This window comes from Panthera leo, chromosome B3 (genome assembly GCF_018350215.1).
Source record: "Panthera leo isolate Ple1 chromosome B3, P.leo_Ple1_pat1.1, whole genome shotgun sequence".
Taxonomy (NCBI): Eukaryota; Metazoa; Chordata; class Mammalia; order Carnivora; family Felidae; genus Panthera; species Panthera leo.
The window spans coordinates 117,184,664-117,209,758 of NC_056684.1; the positions used below are offsets into that span (position 1 = coordinate 117,184,664).

At 48.0% G+C, this 25,095-nt stretch overlaps 1 protein-coding gene across 1 annotated transcript in view; it reads left to right on the plus strand.

Moving 5' to 3' along the window:
* The window catches only part of RGS6 (regulator of G protein signaling 6), a 595,776-nt gene that overhangs the window by 547,214 nt on the left and 23,467 nt on the right, over positions 1-25,095 (plus strand). The window contains exons 16-17 of the mRNA XM_042943677.1: positions 7,235-7,421; positions 22,911-23,000. Coding sequence (XP_042799611.1) covers positions 7,235-7,421; positions 22,911-23,000 — 277 coding nt within the window. The remainder of the gene's footprint in view (positions 1-7,234; positions 7,422-22,910; positions 23,001-25,095) is intronic.

A 25,095-nucleotide genomic window follows, 5' to 3' on the forward strand; every position in this document is an offset into this window, starting at 1 on the left:
ACTAATTAAAATATGCTTTTCCTTTTGGGGGGGAATTCTATCAACGCCATGTCATGTTTGCTCTGGTCACCTGCCACCAGTGAGAACATCTGATCGTTTCCGTTGGTCTCCAGCTAATCAAGATGAGGGGAAATGTATTGATGTATTAATCATTGCTGTTCAGTGGAAGAAAAAAACCAAAACTTTCAAAACATGAGGTCCATTGAGAGAGGGGGGGAAAGGGAGAGTATTCAAAGGGAAAGGGTTTGTTGTCATGAAAAGTTTGGGAACTTGTGGTTTATTCAGGCTTCTGCTGTATCAGATGTAGACACAGAAGCCTATGGAAAAGGTGACTGGTATAAGACCCCTGAGTGATATTAGCAAACTGGTGGCTTCTCAGATGGACATCTCGGGGTTTTTCTCTTGGCACCAGCTTCTTTTTTATACGCTAGATTAATTCCCATCTTCCAAGGGTTGCTTTTTTCTAGCAAGGGTGGTTTTATTAATTTTTTTCTTATTTTTTAACTTTAAAAAGTCCGAGAGCTACTGTGGGCAAAGGACTGCTCGCTCCAGGGTTAATGTGCAAAGTCCATGTTATTTATTTGGTAGTAGAGACCATATCAGCCCCATAAATCAACCACGCAGTCTTTATCCCACACCTATGCTGTATCAAGCCCTGCAAGAGTCTGCTGGGGGATGCAGAAAAGTCAAGATGCATGATCCTCACCCGCAGGGATCTTGCAGGCCCTTGACGAAAAGGCACAAGAGACTATTAAATCATTAAATGACTGTAAATGAGAATAAACACTAAGAACTGTTTTGGAAGTGTTTTTTTCAAAAAAGGGAGGAATGAATGTAAGCCAGAGTAGGCCAATCATAAGCTGGTCTTTGAAAAACACACAGGATACTGATAGACAAAAAAGAAGGAAGGAGAGTATTCTACGTAGGAAGACCCAACGAGCAAAGGTGTGGCCGTGGGAGTCTCCCACGTCACACAGATGCCAGTTAACTGTATGTATCTATGCCTTTCTAGGCGGCCAGGTGCCTGTTGTAAAAACAGACTAAGGCTGCATATCTGATTCTAGGTCAGGACACAGGATTTCTTTCCTTATGCTGGGGCATTATTCTAAACACACCTCAGAGCTTCGCTTCAATTCCTAGTCAAGCATTTGGAACAGAAAGCTTGACTTCTAAAACTCCTCATTATGGTGGGTTCAGACCAGCCTCCCAGGCCATAAATGGAGGTGGGTCCTGATTAGGAAGCCACGCCCTCTATGGCCAGCATGATGCCCTCAGACAGCCTCTCTGTGCCCTAGGTCAGCCCCAGGACCCACCCGGAGCTTGGTCCCCATGAACCACCCCTGGGAGACCATTTCTCTTTGTCATCTCTGTCCCACGCAGGTCCCCAACATAAAATGGTACAGAGGTCCCCTTTACCTATTTCTTAGCCCATGAGTGGCCTTATGACCCCCTGCCACCTGCACCATTACGGAGACTTGGAAGAACGACCACAGGGTCCTGGCCATTCTGAGCGGGAGCATCTACTGGCTCAGCACCTCCTGCCCAGTCTGAATGTAGCCAGGGCCACATATCGGTTCAGACTAGTGTAACGAAAACGCATTACATTTAGGGCCAGGAGTACATGGAGGAGCGTGTCCCCGGCAGGTGCTCAGCACCTCATCCTGCCGTTACCTCTCACGCCTCCACCAGCTCCTTCCCCCCCCGCCCCCGGGCCAGGAGGCTGCATTCAACCCTAGGTGAAAGACTGTCGGGGGGGGGGGGTGGCCTTGTGAGTGTGCCGGTGACTAATCTATACCCCCAGCATGAATGCATAAATCCACACTTAAAGAGGGTCCCCTCTGATCCATGACAGGAGAGAGGATAAAGAAAGTAGAACAGCCGGAGATAAAAAGTACAGCCCAAGAGCTTATAAAATCCTCTCTGGAGGCCCAAGTTCCACTTTTATGATATTCAGCATAATTGGATGTATGGGGGAAAGTTCAGTTTGAAATCACACAACTACTTAGGACTCTTCGGTCATCCATAACCAGGTGGTTTCTCCCCTCCCCTTTGGGCCACAGATTTTGGCTTAGCACCCACCATGACCCAGGGCCCAAGGACTCACAGCTGTCCAGCACAGCCATGGCACCCTGCAGATGCACCCCCAGCCATGTGAACGGGGCCCCCTAGAGCTGCATAAGGGGCATAACTCAGGGATCCTGCCAGCCCGTTGTGTTGGCCACCTTGGGGGGGTCATCTCTTCGCCCCAGGATCGATCAAACAGCCCGGGCAACAGGCGTCAGAGGATGCGAGGCAAAGAGACCAACCAGAACTCGACTGGATACATTGCAAAGGGCATCTGCATTTTGTCTTCCTGTGCTCCCCTGCATCTCTCTAGCTAGAGGGGTGCTTAGATCATCACATTTTTGCCCGGCACCTGGAGTGCCAGTTAAGTAGCCAAGTGGTTGAATCGGTACCAGAACTTCAGGGTGCAGAACAGAGGAGCCCCAAAGAGACGTAGAAATCCCTCTCACAATATCACCCCGGATCCTTTAAGGAAAAAAGATGTCTGTGATAATGTGATGTAAGTTCAAGTCCCTTTATATCTTTTTTTTTTTTTTTTTTTTTTTTTTCTGGTGAGATGAGGGAGGGGTGTCATCATCAGGGCCTGGAGGGGGCACGGCCAGTGCATTTTGCTGCAGCCAGCGCAGAGTGAGAATGTGTGCTCTCTGGGGCACCCTGCGCTGAGCCCGGGGCTCCATTCAGACAGGGTGGGCCCCTGGAGACAGCTGCTTGCTCGGGGCCTGTGGAATGCATGCGGGCTCCCATCCACGAGGCCAGGGCCTCAGGGCTCTGAAGCAATGACTTGCAGTGCAATTATCTGACTTCGTCGTCCTTCTCCCTTCTCTGTGCATTTTCCCAGAAGGGTGACAGGAGCCCCTTGTCCACTTTTGCCCCCTCCCCATCCCCTCTTCGCAAACCTGTGTCCTCCCTGGCTCGACACCCTCTGCTGCACGGCAGGGCAAGAGTTAAAACTCAAAACCCACAGCAAAGAGCGTTCCCCGTACATTTTTTATGAGCTGTAACATCTCCTGAGAGAACGTGGTTGTTCTTCTAACCTGCAGATTGATTATCCCCGTTCCACACAGTGTCAGCTGAAGGGAGAAGCAATTAAAGAGAGCACGGGGGAGTCTCCAGGTTTGCCTGGAGAGCTCCCATCGCTAGTCATGGCCCCGGGTCCTGGGAGGACCTGGGAAGGTTCACGAGACCCAGAGGGACTCACCACTAACCAAACACATGATTAATCGGAACAGGGGTGACTCACATATCGCCATGATAATCTGGGGCACCTCAGCCACTGCCCAGTGAACATAACTCAGCTGCGGTGGTGCTGGTGGAGGTGGCCGTTTGTAGGCCCCGAAGGATTTCTGCCCAACTGGGGAACCAAGTCAAGTTGCATCCATTGTTCCTGAGTCTCTGTTGACCAGCAGAGGGCACAGAAAGCCTTCCTTCGGCATAGACTTTGCTTTCCTCTGGGAACAAACTAAAAGCTAGATTTTTCTAAGCCTTGAGAATCCTAGTTTATGAAAAAAAAAAAAAAAAAAAATAGGTAAACTGAGACCTGAGGGGCTGCCCGGACGCCCTGGCAAGATGGAGAATGCGGACAGCTGCATGGTTTTCCTGCTTCCGGCCAGCCTCGAGGAGAAAAACCCCACTCCCCGCCAGCACCACGGTCCTGGTGACAGAGGAGGCCACCTGGGGCAGCCCGGGACTGCCCCCCAAGTCCCACCCACGGCTGCCGGGCCCTGTGGCGGCCGAGCCCAGGCTACCTCCCCACAAAGGCTGGTGTCTGCCCGCATTCCTGAGCCATCGACACGGATCACATGCCGACACACGGGCTGCCTCCCCACGCTCTGACGACTCCAGCGGAGCAGGACAGATGGTCTCCCTAATACCAGCAAGTCCTTGCGGCCTGCCTGTCAGGACAGCCCTTCTGCTGCAAGCCGTAGAGGCTTAATGCAAGATGTTGGCATCTTCCTCCCGGCTGGTGTCCTCAAGGAGGGGCGCTACCTGCGGGCTTTTGATGAGGCGGAAGCCGCACGGGCCTCCGTGGGCCTCGCATCCGCAGTAGGCGTGTGGCGGGGAGCTCCGTGGCCCCGGCGAGGGGCGTGTGGCCGGGCAGCCGGGGCCCCGGGGCCTGTGGGCTCGCAGATGGCAAACGCAAACCGGAGCCTGCTCTGAATTTCAAATCGACACAGAGGTTCCTCGGAGCCGGGGACGGTAAACACGTATGGATGTCGGGATGCTGTTGTGACAGCACTTTGGCCGTCACCTGAGAAGGGTAAGGTGGGTCACCTCCAAAGCAGACAGAAGGCTGAGAGGGTCCCCGTGAGTGCAGCAGGGAACACTGCTGGCTAAGGGAATGTCATCTCCTCCTCCTCACCTTCTAGCCTGTTGTCTCTTCTTCTCCTACTAAAAAAAAAAAAAAAAAAAAAAAAAAATCTTGGTTTATGACAAAGGGAACCTTTTAACTGTGTAAAAGTTGGTTACATTTGACTCTGGAATCTCCATTTACATCCACTTTAGACCTTCTCTAGACCCAGCTGAGGGATGTGCAATAATGTGGCTCCCAAATCATCCTGCCAGAGGGACCCTGAGGCCTCAGGAACCACAGGAGCCTGCAGAGCTCAGAAGCTGCTGGGTCCTCAGGGCCTTCCCGGAGCTTGAGAGCTCCTCCTCAGAGCAGATTGGAACAAGGGACAGAAGGTGACAGAAGGTGACGCCCCACGTGACATTGATTGAGGGAGCAGCAAATTGCCTGGGTACCATCCATGTGTGTGAGAGACTGCAGAGTCTGGGTCTGGGAGGGCTGGGAATGATGCTGGCCCAGAGAAGCTGTCTCCAGCAGCAGGGGTTGGGGGTGGCGGTGGGGGGGAATCAGCCCAGAGGCGACTCCCTGAGGGAGCCAGGACTCAGCCCCAGCACGCGGCTGCAAAAGATTCACCCGCTAGCACTCCTTCGAGTCCTTTGAAAAACCCACACCAGCTTCCTTCTTCAGAGCTGGGTTTCCTCAATCTCACCCGCCCATCAAACACTGCCCTGCAGACGAAGAAAACCTATGGGCACTGTCATCACCAGATGACCATTTTCATCTGTAAGTGTTCCGGCCACCTCTTTTCATTCCATGGCAGTCCTGGAGGGTGGGCTGGAGACGCCTAAGGAACCTGAGCCGCAGGGCTGGGACGTAGAAGAGCCCCGCTCCCCAGTGGGGTCTCCGGGGCCCCCTGAGCAGCCAAGCAGGCTTGCGGTCCCATTAAAACTCCCCCTCCGCCCCTTCGCACTCAGCTCAGAGAACGCTCACTGTTCCCTCCCCAGTAGCCAGAGGACGTGAGCTGCCGAACTGTGGCAGAAAGAAAAGTGGCCGGTGCGGAGGGCCAGGCAACAACGGATGGCAGCAGCAAGAGCCCCTGGCAACTTCTGCCCGGCCTCCCGAGGAGAAAGCCCAGCACTGAACCTGTGGCCACCGCCCTGACCCCTCCGCGGCTCCCACCCCCCCGGGGCCTGAAAGCATTTCGGTTGCACCTGGTTGGGAAGTTCTTCAGACCCACATCACATATCTCGCCACCCACTCCATACCCATTGTACAGATGAGGAAAGAGATGCCTGGAAAGGCACAATTCCAAGACAGCGGCATAGTCAAGATGAGGACAGAACTGTGTCTTCTGATCTTCTAGTCGACTGAGGTCACTAAGCCTCCTTCCCTGCCTCTCGCTCTTCAGGACCAACAAGGGAACCATGAGGGTTTTCTTTGAAGAGATTATTAGAATCCCAAATGGCAAAGCAGGGGAAGAGTTGAACTCCACCCTGCCTCATGCACACACCTGTCCTTGGGGAAATGGGGCTGTATTACCACAGTTGGCCACTAAGTGGTGCCTTTGGGCCATGCACTTGGCTCCAAAGACAATTCTATGAAGAGAACTAGAAAAACACGCTTAACCTTTAAAACAAAACAAAACAAAACAAAAAGGAAAAAACAAGTACGTCTTACTTTGGGTGCAATTCCATGACAGATTGAATACACTTTCCACCATGCCATGGTTCAGCTTCTCCTGTCCCTGCCCTTTCATTGACTTGAGTACGTGTGATTCCTGTGGCTGTGGGAACCACATAGCCCGGGGCCTGTCCTCATGTCTCACTGATGGGGACACTGGCCTGTCCTGTTCACAAGGCACAAAGTGTGCTACCCAGATCTGGGTACTGCTGCAAGCCCTCCCCAGGGCTGCCTTGGGAACCATCCTCACAACCGGGAGCTGTTGTCCGAACTTGGTCCTGTTTGCTGCGGCTCTCAGCAGAAAAGAGCTCACACCCAGCACTTCCAATGGCCGCTGCCATGCTGATGCTGAGAAATTCATGAAAGGCACGTATGGAAGCGAGCGAGAGGTTTTTCTTTCCAGTGCTCCCTGGAGACTCTTTTGCCATAGAGGTTCCCCGCGTGTGCCTCTTCAGCTATGTTTCTGATGAGCCCATCTTCAATCCAACAGCCATTTACTGAGCACCTACTATATGCTAAGCACCATGCTGGACACTGACCTCGCAAACTGGCTCTTTTTCCATCTTTAACATGAATAGCAGGAGCCTTCCAGCTCAGGTCTTCTTTATGATCCTAAGATTCTATCTGCCTCTTGGGATTTCCTTTCTTTTGATGCTGCTAACTGATCCCAAGCAGATATAATAAGGGAAGTCACCTTGTCTGTGTCAGGGCACCTATATAGAGTGCTGGCTCTCAACCAGGGGTGATTTAACCTCCCAGGGGATGTTTGGTAAATATGTGGAAACATTTTTGGTTGTCACAACGTGGGGAGGGGTTACCACTGGCATCTGGGGGGTAGAAGCCAAGGTTGCTGTTCAGCATCCTACAGTGCACAGGGCAGCCCCACAACAAAGAATTATTGAGCCCCAAATGGAAATAGTGCTGAGGCCGAGAAACCTTGATGTAAAGGGAAAGAAACCTCTTTTTGGTAACCAGAAGCACAATGATTTTCTAATGTGCACTTCTTTTCTGTTCTCCACAATAACGGAGCCCCCTTTGAATTTTCAGCAGTCCCCATTGTCTTTGTTACCTAGGTAGTGGCAGCAGGGAAGGCTGGGCGACACAGCAGAATGAGTTTCGTGGGATGTCAGTTCTGGGACCACATCCAGCAAAGTCCAGATGCTGAGCCCCCTGGAACTGACTTTCTTTATGCTTCCACATCAGGTTCTGGTTGGCTGTCCAAGATCTCAAGAAACAGCCTCTACAGGATGTGGCCAAGAGGGTGGAAGAAATCTGGCAAGAGTTTCTGGCTCCAGGGGCACCGAGTGCAATCAACCTGGACTCTCACAGCTATGAGATAACCAGTCAAAATGTCAAAGACGGAGGGAGATACACATTCGAAGATGCCCAGGTTTGTCTATCATCTGCGTGCATGCTTTCCACTCAAAAGACGTTCATTTGTCCACTCCGCCACCCCACCCTTTAATATAGGTCCAAGGCATTGTGGGTAGCTAGAATTTCAGGTTTTATGGTGTGTAAGGCCATCAGGGGAAACGATTCCAGGTAGGTGTGTAGTGAAATTCTTCCTCGGATTGTCTTCCCAGATTAGTTACGTTACATAGAGATAGACATTTAGTTACAGGTGTTACCTTATCCGGGAGAATCTCAAAGTGTCTTTACGAAATCGTAAGTCCTATAGTAAGTCCGTGGGGGGATCTGGAAACCATAACACAGCATCAGCACAGTGGGTGTAGTCAGCTGCCAGGGCTGTGAGTCAAGCCCACATCTAACTGTGAAGCCCACACTCATACTACCACCCTACACTGCTTCCATAGTGATTTCCAACTCTGCAGTTACTATTTAGGGAGCACCTCTGCATCCCAGGCCCTGTGCTATGTGATAAGATAGCATAAAGAAGGGCAAAAGCTCCTGTCCTCAAGGAAATTACGGGCTAGTCGGGGAGAAAGACAAGAAAACGGGGAATGTTACCAATGTGAGAAGTGCCCCAAAGGGGTGAGCCCCCGGGTCTAAGGAAGCCCACGGGAAGGACTCCTGTCCCTAGATGCCACAATTGGGCACAGGTTTTGGGGAGGCTGGCAAAAGAAGCAGAAGCCACAGAAGCCACTCTAAATAGCAAGCTTTACCTTGACGGCTGGAAGGTACTGTTTCTAAAGATAAGCATATGGTCAGTTTTCTACTTCCTGGCCCCTCACTGTGATTCCTTCTCATCCATCCTAACCTGGTGATGGGGCTTAAGGTTTCACTCTTGTCTCCTCAGCCCTCTTCACTTCTCTCACCTGTGGTGTCCCCACATAGAGAATTTGCATAGTTTGCTTTCCTATAGACATTATTGTCTAATTTAGGAAACTCAATGGCCCTGATGCAAATAATAGCATGGGAACACAACCAGTGTCCCTTGTCATCCAGATTTGCCTGGTTATTTGCTCAGGACTTCAGAATGGAAACACCTTCCCAAGCTCAACACTGTAACTGTCTTTCTCTTCCCCTGGCCATGAGCTCCATTAAATGCTGGTCCCAGGCAGATTTGGCTCAATGTTATTGCTTTATGAAAGCTCAAGTCCCTCACCTTCTTTGCAGCTTCAAAGCAAAATATTTAAGTCATGATAAATCTTTTTTTTTTTTTTTTGGTATGTGTCTGTGTATATGCTCTCAAGCACATATTGATGTATCCTGGTAAGGATAGTGATGGAGAAGCCCCTTGGGTGATAGGGAAGTTCCTTGGGTGATAGAAAAGCTTCATGGGTGATGGAGAAGCTCCTTGGGTGATGGAGAAGCTCCTTGGATGATAGAGAAGAGCTCCTTGGATGATAGAGAAGCTCCTTGGGTGATGGAGAAATTCCATGGGTGATGGAGAAGTTCCATGGGTTATGGAGAAACTCCCTGGGTGATGGAGAAGCTCCTCAGGTTATAGAAAAGCTCCTTGAGTGATGGAGAAATTCCATGGGTGATGGAGAAGTTCCATGGGTGATGGGGAAACTCCCTGGGTGATGGAGAAGCTCCTCAGGTTATAGGAAAGCTCTTTGGGTGATGGAGAAGTTCCTTAAGTGATGGAGAAGTTCCTTAAGTGATAGAGACTCTCTTCACATGAATGATCTGAAACACACAGCTCAACTCTCCATTATTCATGAAATATAAGACTAGGGATACTTGTCAGAACCATGATGCACCCCATCTACTATTATCACTCTGAGCATGACACCAGGAAGGATTTATTTTAATCTTTTATTATGGAAGCGTGTAAACATGTGCAAAAGTGGAAAGAGCAGGACAACAAACCATTATGGATTCTCATCCAGCCTGAGCAATCATCAATACAGGACTGATCTTATTTTGTATCCACACCTACTTTTTCAGCTACCATTGGGTTATTTTTATCTTTTTTTATTTTTAATTTTTTTTAATGTTTATTTATTTTTGAAAGAGAGAGAGAGAGAGAGAGAGAGCCAGGGAGGGGCAGAGAGAGAGGGAGACACAGAATCCGAAGCAGGCTCCAGGCTCTGAGCTGTCAGCACAGAGCCCGACATGGGGCTCAAACCCATGAGCTGTGAGATCATGACCTGGGCTGAAGTCGGACGCTTAACTGACTGAGCCACCCAGGCATCCCACCATTGGGTTATTTTTTTTTTAATTTTTTTTTAACGTTTTATTTATTTTTGAGACAGAGAGAGACAGAGCATGAACAGGGGAGGGTCAGCGAGAGGGAGACACAGAATCTGAAACAGGCTCCAGTCTCTGAGCCGTCAGCACAGAGCCTGACGTGGGGCTCGAACTCACGGACCGCGAGATCATGACCTGAGCCGAAGTCGGCCGCTTAACCGACTGAGCCACCCAGGCACCCCATCATTGGGTTATTTTTAAAGTAAATCTGAGACATTACATCTGAGACCTTAAAAATTAACAACACTCTCTTTATATCATTAAATGTCAAGCAAGTGTTCAAATTTGTAGCAGTTGCATAAATGCCATTTTTTAACCTTATTTTATTTTTTTTTTTAATTTTTTTTAACATTTATTTATTTTTGAGACAGAGAGAGACAGAGCATGAACAGGGGAGGGGCAGAGAGAGAGGGAGACACAGAATCTGAAACAGGCTCCAGGCTCTGAGCAGTCAGCACAGAGCCCGATGTGGGGCTCAAACTCACGGACCGTGAGATCATGACCTGAGCCGAAGTCGGCGGCTTAACCAACTGAGCCACCCAGGTGCCCCTAACCTTATTTTAAAATCCAAATCCAAATCAGGCCCACACACTGCAATAGATTGACATGTCTTTCAAGTGCCTTTTAATTTACAAGTTTCCTTTATATCCCTATTTCTCCCTCACTGCCCTCTTACATTTTATTTCATGAAGAAATTGTATTCTTTGTCCTGTAGAGATTCCCACAGTCTGGATTTTTTTTTTCAGCCTGGTGGTGCTATTTAACATGTTCTTCTACTCTCTGTATTTCCCATAAATTAGTAGTTTGATTTAGATATTTAGTTGGGTTTATATTTGATTCTTGTGGGCAAACCTACTTCATAAAGTATGTTGTCCTCTCTTGTCAGAAGACACATAGGTTCTAGTTTTCTCTCTTTTTGTGATTTTAGCAGCTATTGATATTTTTTGCTTAGACCCATGAGTTAATTAGGGGTTACAAAATGGTGATTTTCCAATCCTATCATTTTCTGGATTTATCAGCTGAAATACAAATAATCAAATACATCTACTATTAGATTATCTAATAATACAATTTATATAGGAAAGATAGGATAAGTGATTCTTTCTCTTTTTTCTTTAGTTTTCAAAATAATGTGTGGTTTCTATCATCTTCTAATGGTGACCAGTTAGGGTTTTTGTTTTGGTTTCAGTATCTTTGTAAATTCTTAGGTTTAAATATATTTGATGTGTTTTAGTCCATTTTGCTTATTATTTTTATTGACGCTTGCATTGGGCCACCTCTAGCCAGTGCCTCCTTTTAACACAGTCCTCGTAGTCTTTGATGTCATCCAAACAGGAAGGAGGCTAAGATGTTCCAGGCCTTTCCCCAGGCCTGGAATCAGCCATTTCTCCAAGGACCCCTAGTTTCTCTTATTGGGAAATGGTTTTTAGAGACCATAATCTGGGCAATTGGAGGTGCTCGTTGTTCCTGTGTTGGTCATCATTTCTAGGCCTTTTCAGTGGACAGAGCTAGGAAATTGGTGGTTGTTGTTTATGATAAAGACACATCATAAGTTCATACTGATTCTTTCTATCCAAATTGAAAATTACAGGGGATTTTATTTAACCTCTTCTTTTTATGTTTGTGCCTCCTTTCTCTATGCTGAGAATCCTGGCTCTCAAGGGTGCCACAGATGGTAGCATTCGTACTTCACATCATTACTCATTCACTATATCCTCCATTACCACAGAGCAGTCTCAGAGCCCAGTGCCAAAACTACCAGCAATAACATGATCGCTGGTTCTTTAATTGCTGCGTAGTATTCCTTGGGTGGAAGCACCATAGTCTAGCCAACCAGTCCTCTCTTTTTGACATTTATGTTGTTTCTAACTTAAGAAAGATTTGATGGGAAATATTAGGAAGTCAGCAGGTTGTGCCTTGACCAGTTTCTGAATACACAACCTTCGTTAGTACAGTGTTCTGCCATTTTTCAGGTACTTCCACCAACATTATACCCCAGTTGAGGCAGACTAGACACCAGGCTACTCAAAGCCTCTCTAAGTTCCTCATTAACTGTTAGGATTGGTCTCCTGGGAATTCAAATAAAACACTCTTCCTAAACAAACTTGTTTCAACCTGTTTGTTTCTTAAGTGCATTTCCACCATAAACATACAATGTGCTTCTAACTAGCAGTGTGACCTTGGGCAATACTTAAACTCCCTGAGTCTTCCTTTCCTCATCTGTAGAACAGAGGTATAGTGGTCCCTACGCATGGGGGTGGAAAGGGGACCAGGTAAAATGAAGCACATCAACAAGTAAAATGATCTGGCCCCTGGTAAGATTGGATAAATACTTACAATTTTATTTTCCTAATGCTATTAATGTATTTGATACTTTTAGGTTTAACATGTTTGGCGAAAAACTTTCAAATAATTGCATGTAATGTTAGCCCCATTTTAGTGTATCTTCCTCCTCAATTTATGTGTATTAGGTGATTATGCAAATAGGATGATTCTGTAGCCTTTTACGCTAAGCCAGGGGTTGGTTAAAACAAAAACCAAAAAACTAAACTTCCGTAAAGGGCCAGACAGGATAAATTTTAGGCTTTGTGGGTCATATGGTCTGTGTCACTACTACTCAACTCTGCGACACAAAAACAGCTATACTGTCACAACATTATAATGTAAACAGCATAAAGGAGTGGTTTGGCTATGTTCCAAACAAACCTTATTTATGGACACTGAAAGTTCAATTTCATATAGTTTTTCATGAAATATTATTCTTTTTATTTTTTTCAACCATTTAAAAATGTAAAGACCATTCTTAGCTCACAGCACATAAAGAAATAGCAGGCCAGATGTGAGCCACACGCTGGAGTCTGAGACCCCTGTGCTACACAGTATATCATGAAAATCATTGAAACACTTCAACAAACCCAGAAAGGTAGAAAATAAAAGGGTGGGGATGGTTAATCTTCTGTTTCTATGGGAGAGAGGTCAGATGGGATCTGTAGCACACCAAACCAACCTGCAAATATTTCCCAGTGGGGGCTGGAGGTCAGAGAGCAGATGGAGGAAAAGTCAGCCAGTCCCAAAATGCTCACACTGCGTACCCTTCCTGGTCAACACTGCTGCCTTCACCAGCTACACAGGGGTGATGCAGTAGTTTCTAGGTAAGGAAAAGAGGTTCAAATCCTTAGCAGCCCATGACCTCCCAGGACTTGCACTCATATCTCCCAACTTGTTGGCCAAGTGTCTGCAGCTCAGATCCACGGCCCCTGGATTGTTAGTGCTCAGGGCTCGGGTATCATGCTGAGAGCTCAGGAAACTCTGGTCTCTAAAGAAGGGCCCAGCCGGGAAGCAGGCTCTGATCCTGCTTCTGCCACATGCTTTGTCTAAGATTGTAAGTGTCTAGATATTTAAGTCTTTTAAGCTTGCTTTCCTCATTTTGTCCAACTGCAAAGTGGGAATGATGACACCCACGCCCTTTGAAATCCTCCCTAGTTGGGATCAGGATCTCTGAGTGGCTTCCTCAGCTGGTCACAAGGGTTCTCATAAGTCCCCTACAGGGGTCAGAACGCCAATGAAATGTGAGCATGTGCCCTACTATCAGGGGTCAGTAGTCAGAATAACGTCTCAGCCAGATTCATGGATTCCTTTGAAATGGGGACTGGGGGTGGGCACAGGCTCTCCCTGAGGATTTTGTTTTTTATCTGACCACATGCATTGTTATAGCAAAGTTAATTGCCTGTGTTTGCTTCCTGTGGAAATATTTCACAAGACACCCCGTCAGCATGGGTCCCGCATTTGCAACTTGTGTTTTGCTGATCCATTTGGCTTTTTTGAAAATTTGGGCCAAGACCAAATCTTCCATAAAGGTCTGTGGGCTGTGACCATAGCCCTCAGCTGTTTGCTGTGTTGTTCCAATTTCAGAGATTTAGCTTTGTAAGGGGAGAAAAAAAAGAAAATGGGCCATGATTTTTTTTTAAAGGACTCAGTTCTTTACACTAAGGATTGACTTCTCTGTCCTCAACCATGGGCATCAGAGGACCTGCACTGTCACTCACTTGCTATGTGGTCTCAAGCAAGGATCTTGACCTGGCGTGCCTTAGTTTTCTTACCTATAAAATGGGGATGATGTCTTCTGCATAGCCCTCTAAGGATTTGGGGGAAACCAGATGAGCTAATGGCCCTGAAAAATTTTTAAGTAAAAAGTGCTATGTATTTATGTGCATGAACTCACAAAAATTAATGGCTCTAGTATTCCCAAGGTCTTATCATTCCAAGCTTTCTTGGATCAAGAAAACTTCTCCCAAGATGTCCACTTTTCTAAGGAATTCTTAGGAGAAAAATGCAGAAAAAGTACGTGGGAGCCAAATGCTGGGGGCTCAAGTGTCATCATGAAGAATTCAAAAATTCTCACCCTGAAGGTAGTAGGAAAGCTTTGAAGGCTTTGAGAGAAAAAGGGTATCAGAGGATGGTGGGCAGGGAGAGCTCGAGCAAGAGAGGTCTGAATCTTGGGGCATGTAGTCTAAAGCTTTGCTGGTGGTTTTGGGAGGAGAAAATGAAACCGCAAGAAGTATTGAGAACCTAAGACTTCCTCTCTGTGAGTTCACCTCTTTCCAGAGCCTCCCCACAGGCTGCAGGAGGGAGTTGGACATCAGTTGGCTGGCACAGTGGCTGCCTGGCTTCAATTTAAAAAGTCTCGGACATTCCCAGGACTGTGTCACTGGGTCTCTTCAATCATGTGTCCGCCTCCCCATCCATCCACTTCTTGAACATTCTCCCATTCCAGTTGGGAGGCCTTGACCTGTGAGGGAAACTGCAAAGGAAGCAGGAGGCCCCGATGACTTTTTGCCATTAGGCAGAGCTTGTCTATAAGCACACCATTCTTTACAAGCAAAACAAAACAGGCCTAAGAAAACATTTCATTGGGATTGGATTGGATTGGATTGGATTGGATTGGATTGAATTGGATTGGATTGGATTGGTTTGGGTTGGATTAGGTTGGGTTGGGTTGGATTGGGTTGGATTGGATCGGGTTGGATTGGATTGGATTGGGTTGGATTGGATAGGATTGGATTGGATTGGGTTGGGTTGGGTTGGATTGGGTTGGGTTGGGTTGGTTTGGGTTGGATTGGGTTGGGTTGGGTTGGATTGGGTTGGATTGGATTGGATTGGAAATCTGTCCATCAAATGGACTGACAGTTGTTGAACTGGGCAGACCCAACCATCCTTTGGCTCCAGTTCCTGCAGGTTTCTGTGTTGGCTTCAGAGCTGTCCAAGCCCTGCTGCTTTCCTGACCTACAGCAGCTGCTGAAGTGCCCCACTGAGGCCCCTCTGGGTCTTCCAGCACCTCTGGATTTGCAAGTTCTTTGACGGGAGTGGGAATTTGGTCTTCTTTACCTTTCATAAGTCCCCACGGCACTAAAGTGATACTCTGCATGCAGTTCAGTTTTTTAAAAATTTCCTTGACAACTCAGTCCAAAATTAGAATACTCTCAGCTGCACCTGTGAAGACAAAGGAAGGACAATTTGTCCCGTGGCTTTCCACTTTGAAAAATCTTGCCAAACAACCTCAGGGGACACATATAGTAGGTGATCAATAAATACCGGTTAAATTAAATTTCTACAATATGCCAATTCAGCAAAACTTGGAATATCCAATAAGAGTCAGGTGTTCTAGGCTCTGGGAATGTACAGATCCATAGGAGGGCCCCTTCCCCTAAGTAAGCCTCAGTCTAACTTACTGAAACTCTACCTGGCCATCATCCATGCATGGAATGATCAAAGAGCAACCTCAAGACCAAAATGAGGACCAGTAATGAAAGAGATGAGAAATATACCAGCAAGTCTATACCTCCCTTAAGCAGACAAGAAGCCTCTAGTCAAAAGTTTCTATTATTATCTCAACGAAGATGTTTAAAAGGAACTTGATTAAGGAATGCAAGGCTTCTAACATTTCCTTTTGTTAAAAGCCAGAGCCCAACTCTTAAAAACTGAGAACAAAATGAGGGTTGATGGAGGGTGGGAGGGAGGGGAGGGGAGGTGATGGGCATTGAAGAGGGCATCTTTTGGGATGAGCACTGGGTGTTGTATGGAAACCAATTTGACAATAAATTTCATATATTAAAAAAAAAAATCCAGAGCCCAGTGGAATACACATTTACGTTTGTCCCAGATTACTCAGAAATAGGAGCCTTTGTAGCCTGGTGAAGGCTGTTCATCTTTGCTCTAGTGGTGGAGGTGGGTGGCTTTGTGTGCCTGTATCACAAGACTGCACCAAGTTTCCTGATATTAATCCTCAATTGGAGGGCATTTCCTGGTAGACTTCCCATGCCAGACCTATTTTAATAAAGAATGCCACAGCACTGCTGGCTCCAGGAGTTACTCATTTTATTCTGTGGGTGGTTTTATTTTAGGAAGATGAACAGCAGAGGGAGGGATACATCTTCCAAAAGAACAAATCCGTTGTTTGTGATCTGGTCCTGCTTATTACCACACAGACTAGTAGTTCCTGGAGAGAAGACACCAGAGAACTAAATGCCAAAATTTCGTTGTCGATGCTTCATAGATTTCTTGCACCAAACCCCGTGACTTTGAAGAGGAAAAGGAAAACACTTGTCTAAGTTGATACCCGTGGTATTTGGGTACATGAAAGGCAATACACAAAGATGGCTTCAAAGCTACTCTTATGTAAAGAATAGGAATTGAACCGCATCAAATTACTGCACCTTTTGGTCAAATTGAACATGCTAATACAGATGATTTGCAGGGTAAAGACCAATGAGAATGTACTCTTACATTCTCTTATGATTTGACTGCTGCATTGCATAGAAACAAGCATCCTCTTGTTCTGCTCAGAAGGACAAAGAAACCCAAATGAGGGCTTCTCATTTAAGATCCATATGACTCTAGGATGGTCAGCCAAAGCTGCCTCCGTGAGGACAAGCTACCACCTTTCACGCAAGTGGGTATCCATATTGCCATGTCATTCTTTCTGTTGTCTCTCCTATAACTGTTTAGCAGATACTGATTTAGGACCCACATCAAGACTTTACCACTGTGCAACCCTATCTTCTGTCCTCCTGCAGGACCAGTGTTTAAACAAGTGCTAATTTTCCCTAGGCCTCCTCTAACCATGCCTGGGATCTGAAGGCTTTTGGTTTAGGATATTCAAGAGTCTCTCGAAAGGGATCTGCTCAATGACTTGCTTTGCTACACATTTGCTGCTTATGGCTGCCCAAGGGCTCAGTCAGCCCCCAGAGCTTTGTCAGAACAGGCCCTTCCTTCTGGTGTAGAAGGCAAGTGGTACACAGCCTGTGAGGTAAGAAGCCAGAGCCAGTTGATCTGGGTGACCCAGCTGTTACCATCACTGATGATGGAGGTAGTAAATGGTTCCCAAAGGGTGGTTCACCTACTACTAGGATGGCTCAGCTCAGGACTCAAGAGGAGACCCCTAACGTTTCTGCTGGCCACACACTGAGGGCTTCTTTTGTCCCCCACGCAGCACTGACGCCCTGGAAACCCCAGCTGAAGGATGATGAAAAACAACATGGTGCCAGGGAAGAGCATGAGCTTGGGGAGTCACACAGTTCTGGGTTCAAATCCTAGCTCTGTACTTGGGCCAGTCACTTAACCTTTTAGAGTTTCGGTATCCTTATCTATAACGTAGGGCTATTTCAGTCTCAGCACTGATTCAAAGCAAACAATAGCAACTAAATAAAATAATGTAACTGGGCTCTGCCTCACCTTTCCTCCCACCCCAGGAATCTTGCATTCTTTGGTCTCACCCCTGTGTCATCCCTAGCAAGGGCAGTCACAACACGAAAGCCAATTATTATTATTACTTTACATGTGCACAGTTTTTGTAGTGCTCTCACTGCTATTTGGGCATTTAATCATGTGATCGGCAGGGCCGGAGAGGGGCAGAGTCAGGACCTGAATCTTAGTCTTTGGCTTCCACCACTGAACAACATCACATTCTGCCTCGCGGGCTCATTTCCTCTAACAGATTGCAACGGACCCAGCAGTTCCCAAAGTCTAGATGTTGTTCCGGGAAGCCTGGGTGTGAAGGGCAGAGATGAGGCACATGTATCTGCAAAAAGAAAAATAGGGCACTTGAAAATCACAAGAAGGGCTCTTGGCATCTGTGCAATGCTCCAGCTGAGTGGTTTCCCACTCCAGGAGGATGTTCGAAGGCTGGGAAATGAGGCCGTAGCTGGTTTAGGACCCCACAGCAACGAGGACATGAGGGTGCTCTCAAGTAATTCAGCTGCTCTAGCAGGCCTGGAACCCAAGGCTCCCGGCTTTTGTCTGATTACCTTCCCCAGTGCTTGTGAGGGTCACTGTGCTTTGCCTAAAGTTAAAGGAGATTTCCAAATGAGGACTATCACAGCAAAACATTCTTTGAAGCCGGTGTGGTTTTGAGACAGCTTGCACCGCTCACTCCTCCCAGCTCCCACGTGTCTTGCACCCTACTGATCCCAGTTGTCTTGCTTCTGCCTTAGCATCCCAGATGAGCAGAGCTCTCCGTCCTGGGGCTGGGCCCAGAAAGGGAAATGAGGGTGGAGTGTCCCATCAAGGTGACATCCCGGTACTATAACCGTCAACCGCTCTGGGGGTGTGATGCCCAAACCCCACAGAGAACTGTGGGTAAGATGTCCAGTATGATTTAGGGCCCTAGAGCATCAGTGGCTCAGCCTATGGAGAACCACCCTCACCCTCCCTGGAGTAGGTGATACCCTTCCCTTGTGTGGGAAGGCAGATGTGGACCCTGGTTGTTCTGCTTGTTCATGGTCCACTCAGCTATCTCTTTTTGAGGAAAGGAAGGGGAAGGAAGAAGGAGGAGAAGGAGGAGGAGGAGGAAAACTAAGGAAGAGAGGAAAGAAATGACGAAGGAGGGAAGGGAAGAAAGGAGAGAGAAAAGATGGGAAGGAGGGAGGATGGGAAGGGAAGATAAGACAAGAAAAGGCAAAGAAGAAATGGGAAGATCAAACTTATTTTTCTCTAGCCCCTGAGGAATTCTGTCAGTGGGGGCTCCCTGGTTCTGCCAGTAGCTCCCTTGCTCTTTGCAGATTCTGGATATACGTTTCCCTTAAGACTGGTTGTCTGCAAAGCAGGGGAAACAAACCAGAACCTCCCATAAATCAGGAGAGGTCACTGCCAAGAGCTTTGTACACTTGCTGTCCCTGGCAGTGATAAACTCATTGCATTTGGGAACTGGCCAAAGACCCTGAGTCCTATCTTAATTCTCATTCCCAGAAAAACCTCAGCTCTCCTTTCACCCACCCCCTGTTTACTGTCTTTGTGCTTCTTCAACAAAGCTGGCAAGGAGGAAGGAACAGAGTTCCATAAACTGGGCACATCAAAGGCACCATTTCTTGGCTTGGGGGAGCAGAGGAGTGTGGGGGAGAGTCATGGATCTCTGGACTGTGGGAAATAGAGGCCCAGGCCTGAAGCCTCCATGGGCCCTGCCGGGGACACGGGAGATCTGCACACATCATCAGATTGTCTCTCTCAGACCTGTGCCTTGCATCTGCTGTTGTTACTTTGGTGGTTGTTCCCTCACAGGGTAATTTGAGACTGTCCTACTGATGGCCAAGGGCTAGCGATGGCGTTGACAGATTAAGACCGCCTTATTGAACCCACCCCCAACAGGTCATGTCCTCACTCTCTACCTCTCCCCATACCATCCCCAGCTTGGCTCTGGCTCTGAAGTTGGCATGTGACATGGAGAAGATGACAGCAGTGTCCACACTTCTCCTCTGACCCACATGGAGCCCCTGGAGAGTAGACCATCCCGGTCGGCCACTCCATCCTGCTTGCCCCTTCTTGCTCTGGTTGACCATCTATGCAGCGGAAAGACCAGATTCACCAACCCTCCATCCCCTCGGAACTGGGAGATACTTTTCTCTCTGTCCACTCACATCTTCCTACCTTGATGAGGCTCTGTGGTTGTTTAGATGATGCTTCCCTCTCTCTGGCAGGGTAGGCCACCCATCCCATACGCAACATTCACAGCACCCTGTGCTTATGCTTCTTCTTCGTAGCTTGTAGCTCAAATACACCCCCAGATCTACAAAGGTGACTTATGGGAGTGGGCCCCACCGCAAGAAGCCAAGCAAAATTCACTAGTGGCTGGACCTGAGACTGCTTTGGGGGGAGTAGTCTATCCCCTTCGCGCATCAGTCTTACCTAATAGAATCGAAGCTTCACGACAGCAGGGGCCTCATCTGTCTTGTGCAGGCTGTAACCTCAGTGCCTGACAGAGTGCCTACACCTAGTAGGTTCTCGTTAAACACTTGCTGAATATTTCTGTGACTAAATGTTGGGGAATCCGCTTTATCCTGCTCTTTTTTAATTGACAGGTTCCTTCTTTTAACGGACCAGGCTTTTCCATCCCACAGTGAGGTTGGCGGAATTAGCTGGATCGGGGGAGAACTGTGTTGCCAAAGCCAGAAGGGCCAGGCTAGGAGGGATTTCCTTACCTCTCTTGGGGCAGTGAAGAGGGGGTGGGGGTAGGGACTGTTTTGTGAGATATACCTGGGATTTATATTCCTCTGAGAAGTCAGAATAAGAAGCAGGGACCTGTTACCTTGGAGAGGGGTTTGGAGAGGGCCCAGGCATGAGTGACAGGTCTCTCCTGATGACTCAGGAGCCACCTGGCTCTGTCAGCCGGACAGAAGCGATGCCTGAGACAAGAAGGAGACAGTGAGTCATTTTTACTCTGGATTCACATTTGTACGTAAGATCTAAACGTTAGAACAATTTAAAGAGACTACATATGAAAACAAAGACCAAAGCAGTGCTTTGGCCTCTGCTCTGAGGCCATTAGAGATGACCCAAGATGTTCACACATGGGATTCCTTTGAACTGAGTGTGAGCCCCGCTCCCCTTCCATGCAGAGGGCACAAACTGACGTGACCATAAACCACAATACATACGGAGCCTGCAAACTTGCTGGGTGTTAAACTCAGACAAGCACTTCAGTGACCCTGGAAACAATGTAGATTCCACTAACACGGAACCCATATAATAAGAGATAAACACATATTGTTCCCACCCTCAAGGAATTTAAACTAGAGCGGGCTGGATTTTTGTCTGAAATTTGCAGGCAGTGAAGCATGTTCTCACTAAGTGTATTAAACGCAACACGTCTGGGTTATCAAAGTCGGTTCAAATCCAAGCCAATGTTGAGTTTTGCTTGGCTTCTTGCAGTGGGCCATCCCATCAGCTGGGTTGCACCCTGCTGTTGTAAACGTGGGGGCATTCCAGGAGGAATGAAGCAGGTGCCTGAACTGAAGATGAGATGGAAAAGGATCCATATGCGGCCAAGGAGTTTGTTGCTTTCTACTTTCACTTTCTTTTGAAGTGGGAAGGGAGAGGCTCCCAGCAAACCCTTGCCGTTGTCAAAGGTTCCTCTGGGGTGCAATAGAAGCCTAGCCAGGTATCTCTACAATGTGCTCCCCCCACTCCAGCTAAGGGGAGACCTCTCTTCCTCTACCCTCCCCTGGAGGGCAAGTACCCAAGGAAGAGGTCCCTAATGACCAATCCAGCCTCTCAACTGAGCACTGTCTCCTCACTGACCAGCTTTTCATTCCCTCAAGTGCTGGGGTCCTTGTCCAGCTTCACGGGATGAACAGTGAGTGAACATAAGGGAAGATGCGTCCTCTGCCAAGCCAGCCTCTGCCGGCAATCCCACCATCCCTAGTTAAAGCCTGCTGTCCCTCTTAATAGGTCCTCTCTTGCGACAGCCAGGCTCTCCTGCTGAGGCACTTTCCATCACAACTGATAAGTAACGTTTTTTCAATCAACAAACTCCCTCTTTTAAGGAACCAGGCTTTTCCTGCCCTTGTTGAGGACAGATCTGTTAGGAAGGGCCCACAAACTATAGGGATTAGCTGGAAGTCAAGGGTGAAATTCATCACCAAGACCAGAATGCAAATGCCTCGAGGAGCCCAGGAGAAGAGAGAATACTACGCCACAGCATCTGCCCCTCCTGGATAGAAGCCCTAGGCCCGCTGCACTTGCTCACGTGCTCCGTAAATGGTTGCCAAGGGCACCCTTTCAGGATGGGATGGTGACCCTAACATGTACAACTGACCTAATTGCATCATTGCCTATGTTTTTTTTTAATTAAGCCTTTTCTTCATTTTCTTAATGTTTATTTATTTTTGAGAGATAGATAGAGTGTGAGTGGGAGAGGGACAGAGAGGGAGGGAGACACAGAATCCGAAGCAGGCTCCAGGCCCTGAGCTGTCAGCACAGAACCCGTCGTGGGGCTCCAACCCACGAACTGTGAGATCATGACGTGAGCCGAAGTCAGACGCTTAACCGACTGAGCCACCCAGGGGCCCTTTTAATTAAGCTTTTTATTTTGAGATACTGCTAGATTCACATGCAGTCATAAGACATAATACAGAGATGTACCATTTATCCAGCTTCCCGTAATGGTAACATCTGCAAAACTATAGTATGATTTCATAACCATGATATTGACATTGCTACATCCACTGAGTATCAGATTTCCCAATTTTACTTGTACTCATGTGCATCTGCATGTGTGTGTGTGTGTGTGTGTGTTTAGTTCTGTACAGCTCCATCACGTGTGTAGGACAGAGAGGCATTTCATCACTGCAAGAATCTTTCATTTTGTCTTTTTTTATGTTTTTTTAATTTTATTTTAATTTTTTTTATAATTTATTGTCAAAACGGTTTCCATACAACACTAACCTCCCATCCCATCCCCCTCCCGTCCTTAACCCCTGGCAACCACTCATCTGTTGTCTGTTTCTATAATTTGTCATTTCAAGAACGTTATATAAATGGAATTGTACAGTATGTAACCTTCTGGGGATTCCCTTGAGATTTCGCTCATCATAATTCCCTTGAGATTCATCCAAGTGGCTGGGTGTATCAGTACTCGGTCCTTCTCATTGCTGTGCCTGTGGTTTTAATCATTAAGCAATATTGCATCTCAACATGGCACCAAGGCCCAATTACAAAGACTTTGGGACGTGACCCTTGAGGATGTTTCATGCTAAGAGAGAAAATACATTTTGTTTGGTGTTTCTGGGTGGGGCAAAACAAAACAAACATTGCAAGTGTTTCTAGATACACGGAAGCATGCCTGTGTGTTTCTTTCCTAAACCAGTGGCCAGTTGGGTTGTGATTCCCCTTAGCCAGTTGGGTTGTGGCTGATAGTTCTTTCTTGCGTCTTCCCACTTCTTCCCCCTCCCAGGAACACATCTACAAGTTGATGAAGAGTGACAGCTATGCCCGCTTCCTCCGGTCAAATGCCTACCAGGACTTGCTGCTGGCCAAGAAGAAGGTATCATTGGGAAGGGCAGGCCCGCCTTTCTTAGCACTGTTGACCCTTGCCTGCTGCTTGCTGCTGGCGTGAAATGAGATTATCATCCCTTGGGTTTTATTTATTTTCTCTTTTCTTCTTTCCCTTCTCTATCTGCTCCCTCTCTAAGGGAAGACAGAACTGTCACCACCCCAGCACCCCCACCCCCAGCCGCCACCAAGGTCCCCAGTGTGGCTTCCTGTCTCCATGTTCCCATTACCTTGGTCTGCAAGTGTTCTGCCCACAGCAGGGAGCGTAACCAAATACTGAGTCCACAGTGGCTTGGCACAAGGATTCAGGGCTAGCAGTGACCCCAACGAGTCCCTCAGGAAACCAGAAAGAGACCCTCACTACAAAATCCAACCCCCTCACTACAGATTTTATCTCCCTGACCAACTCAGGGATGAAGATGAGGCAAGGATCGGGGCAGAACATCTGGGTAGAAAATCTTACACGTGCCGAGCCCCTCCTCCAGTTCCCAGTCTGGTCCCGGAAGTCATTCCTGGGATCATTCCCTCCCTGATACCCCTTTCCCCTCCCTCCCCGACCCCACAGCGTTTGCCTTTTCTTTTAGCCATAAAGTAGGTGCACCCCAGCTTCTTATTCCTCCTCCCCTTGGAATCAAGTCATGTTCCCTGCAGACCTTGACGTCTGGAGTTGGGGGCGGGGGGGGTGCCCGGGGACCCCGGGCACGTCAGTGGCGAGGGGCAACTGAAGCAGGAGGAACTCAGCTGGATTTGGGGAAGGAGGGAAGGGAGAGCAGGGAGGGGCATGGGGTCTGGGAAAGGGGAGGCAGGAGAGATGATAGCCCAGGATTCCAGTATCCCTGCGAACCCTCTACACTTTGCCACCTGTGCTCTGAGACCCACGTGTGGTTAAGTGTGGCTCTCCTTGCACTCACATCCACACTTTCGTGCCACGCTAGCTATGTGCACCCCTCTTCTCCCCTCCCAGCCAGCCAGCCCCAGTCCCTAAGCATGTGGTTGTCCACCACCACACTGTCTGTCAGGCCGCGTCCCCCCAGCCACGCGGCCCTTCTTTCTGTGTACTGTCGACCTCATGTGCCAGGATCCTGTCTGCGTATCTGGTCAGTACCATTTAACTCCAGAGTCTAGAAGAGCATTTATATCCTGCTATCCTGCTGTTAGATAGCCCTGAGAAAATCCCTGATAGTCTGAGAAGGGAAAAAGGACTTCTGGAAAGCCCAGGTTGTCAGAAACCCAGCTTTATTGGTTGCCTGCACCCTGTCCATCAAATGTCACTACTGTGATGGAAAATGGAAAGCCTGGCCTCTTGCCAGCTCCCTTACAGGAGGATGTAGATAGAGGGGGCTCTGATGGAGGGGAACATCAGATGCCCATTTTTTTCAAGAAAGGTTATGGACACTTCTGGTATCTCCAACCCAGATCTCATGGGAGATGGTCGAAGCAAACGTTCCCCTTTCTCGTGGCTCCAGACCCTGAACTGATCACAGTCTGGAGAAATTCTGAGGCTCTAGCAGTCTGGCCCCTCCGAGCCCATCTACATACCCAGGAGAAGCCAGGAGCCACTCAGTCTCCTTGTGGCTTTGAACTCAAGGGGAGAGCACACCCCGGGCTCAGGGAGTGGAGCTGATACTCCTGTGCCTGCAAGTCTTCCCGATCCCGTAGGAGGTCACGTGAGGGAGGAACCCACGGCTTTCCTGTGAAACATTACACATGAAACTCACTAGAATTACCCTCCCAGCCCCCAGATTATAGGACGTTCTTCGGCAGAAAAGCTCTTACCGATGCCAACACCTTTTCAATATCCAGGGGTCAGTTGTTGCCAAAAACAGTGACAAAACCTACTTTTTTTTCCCATTTCTCCCTGAGAGTCTCCAGGTGTGGACTGGATTTGTAACTCAGCATTTTCAGGTAGGCCTAGAGTGCCTTGATTTCAGAGATGGGCTTTCCATGTGACATAAATGTCCAGATCATGAAGGTACGTGAGAGTCACAAGCTCCAGCTACGAGAGGGGACGTGGACGGGCCTCGCTTTTTCTGCTTTTCCATCTCGTGATGGAGTCTGGAGCCACAGCCTCCTGAGCCTTCATCCCT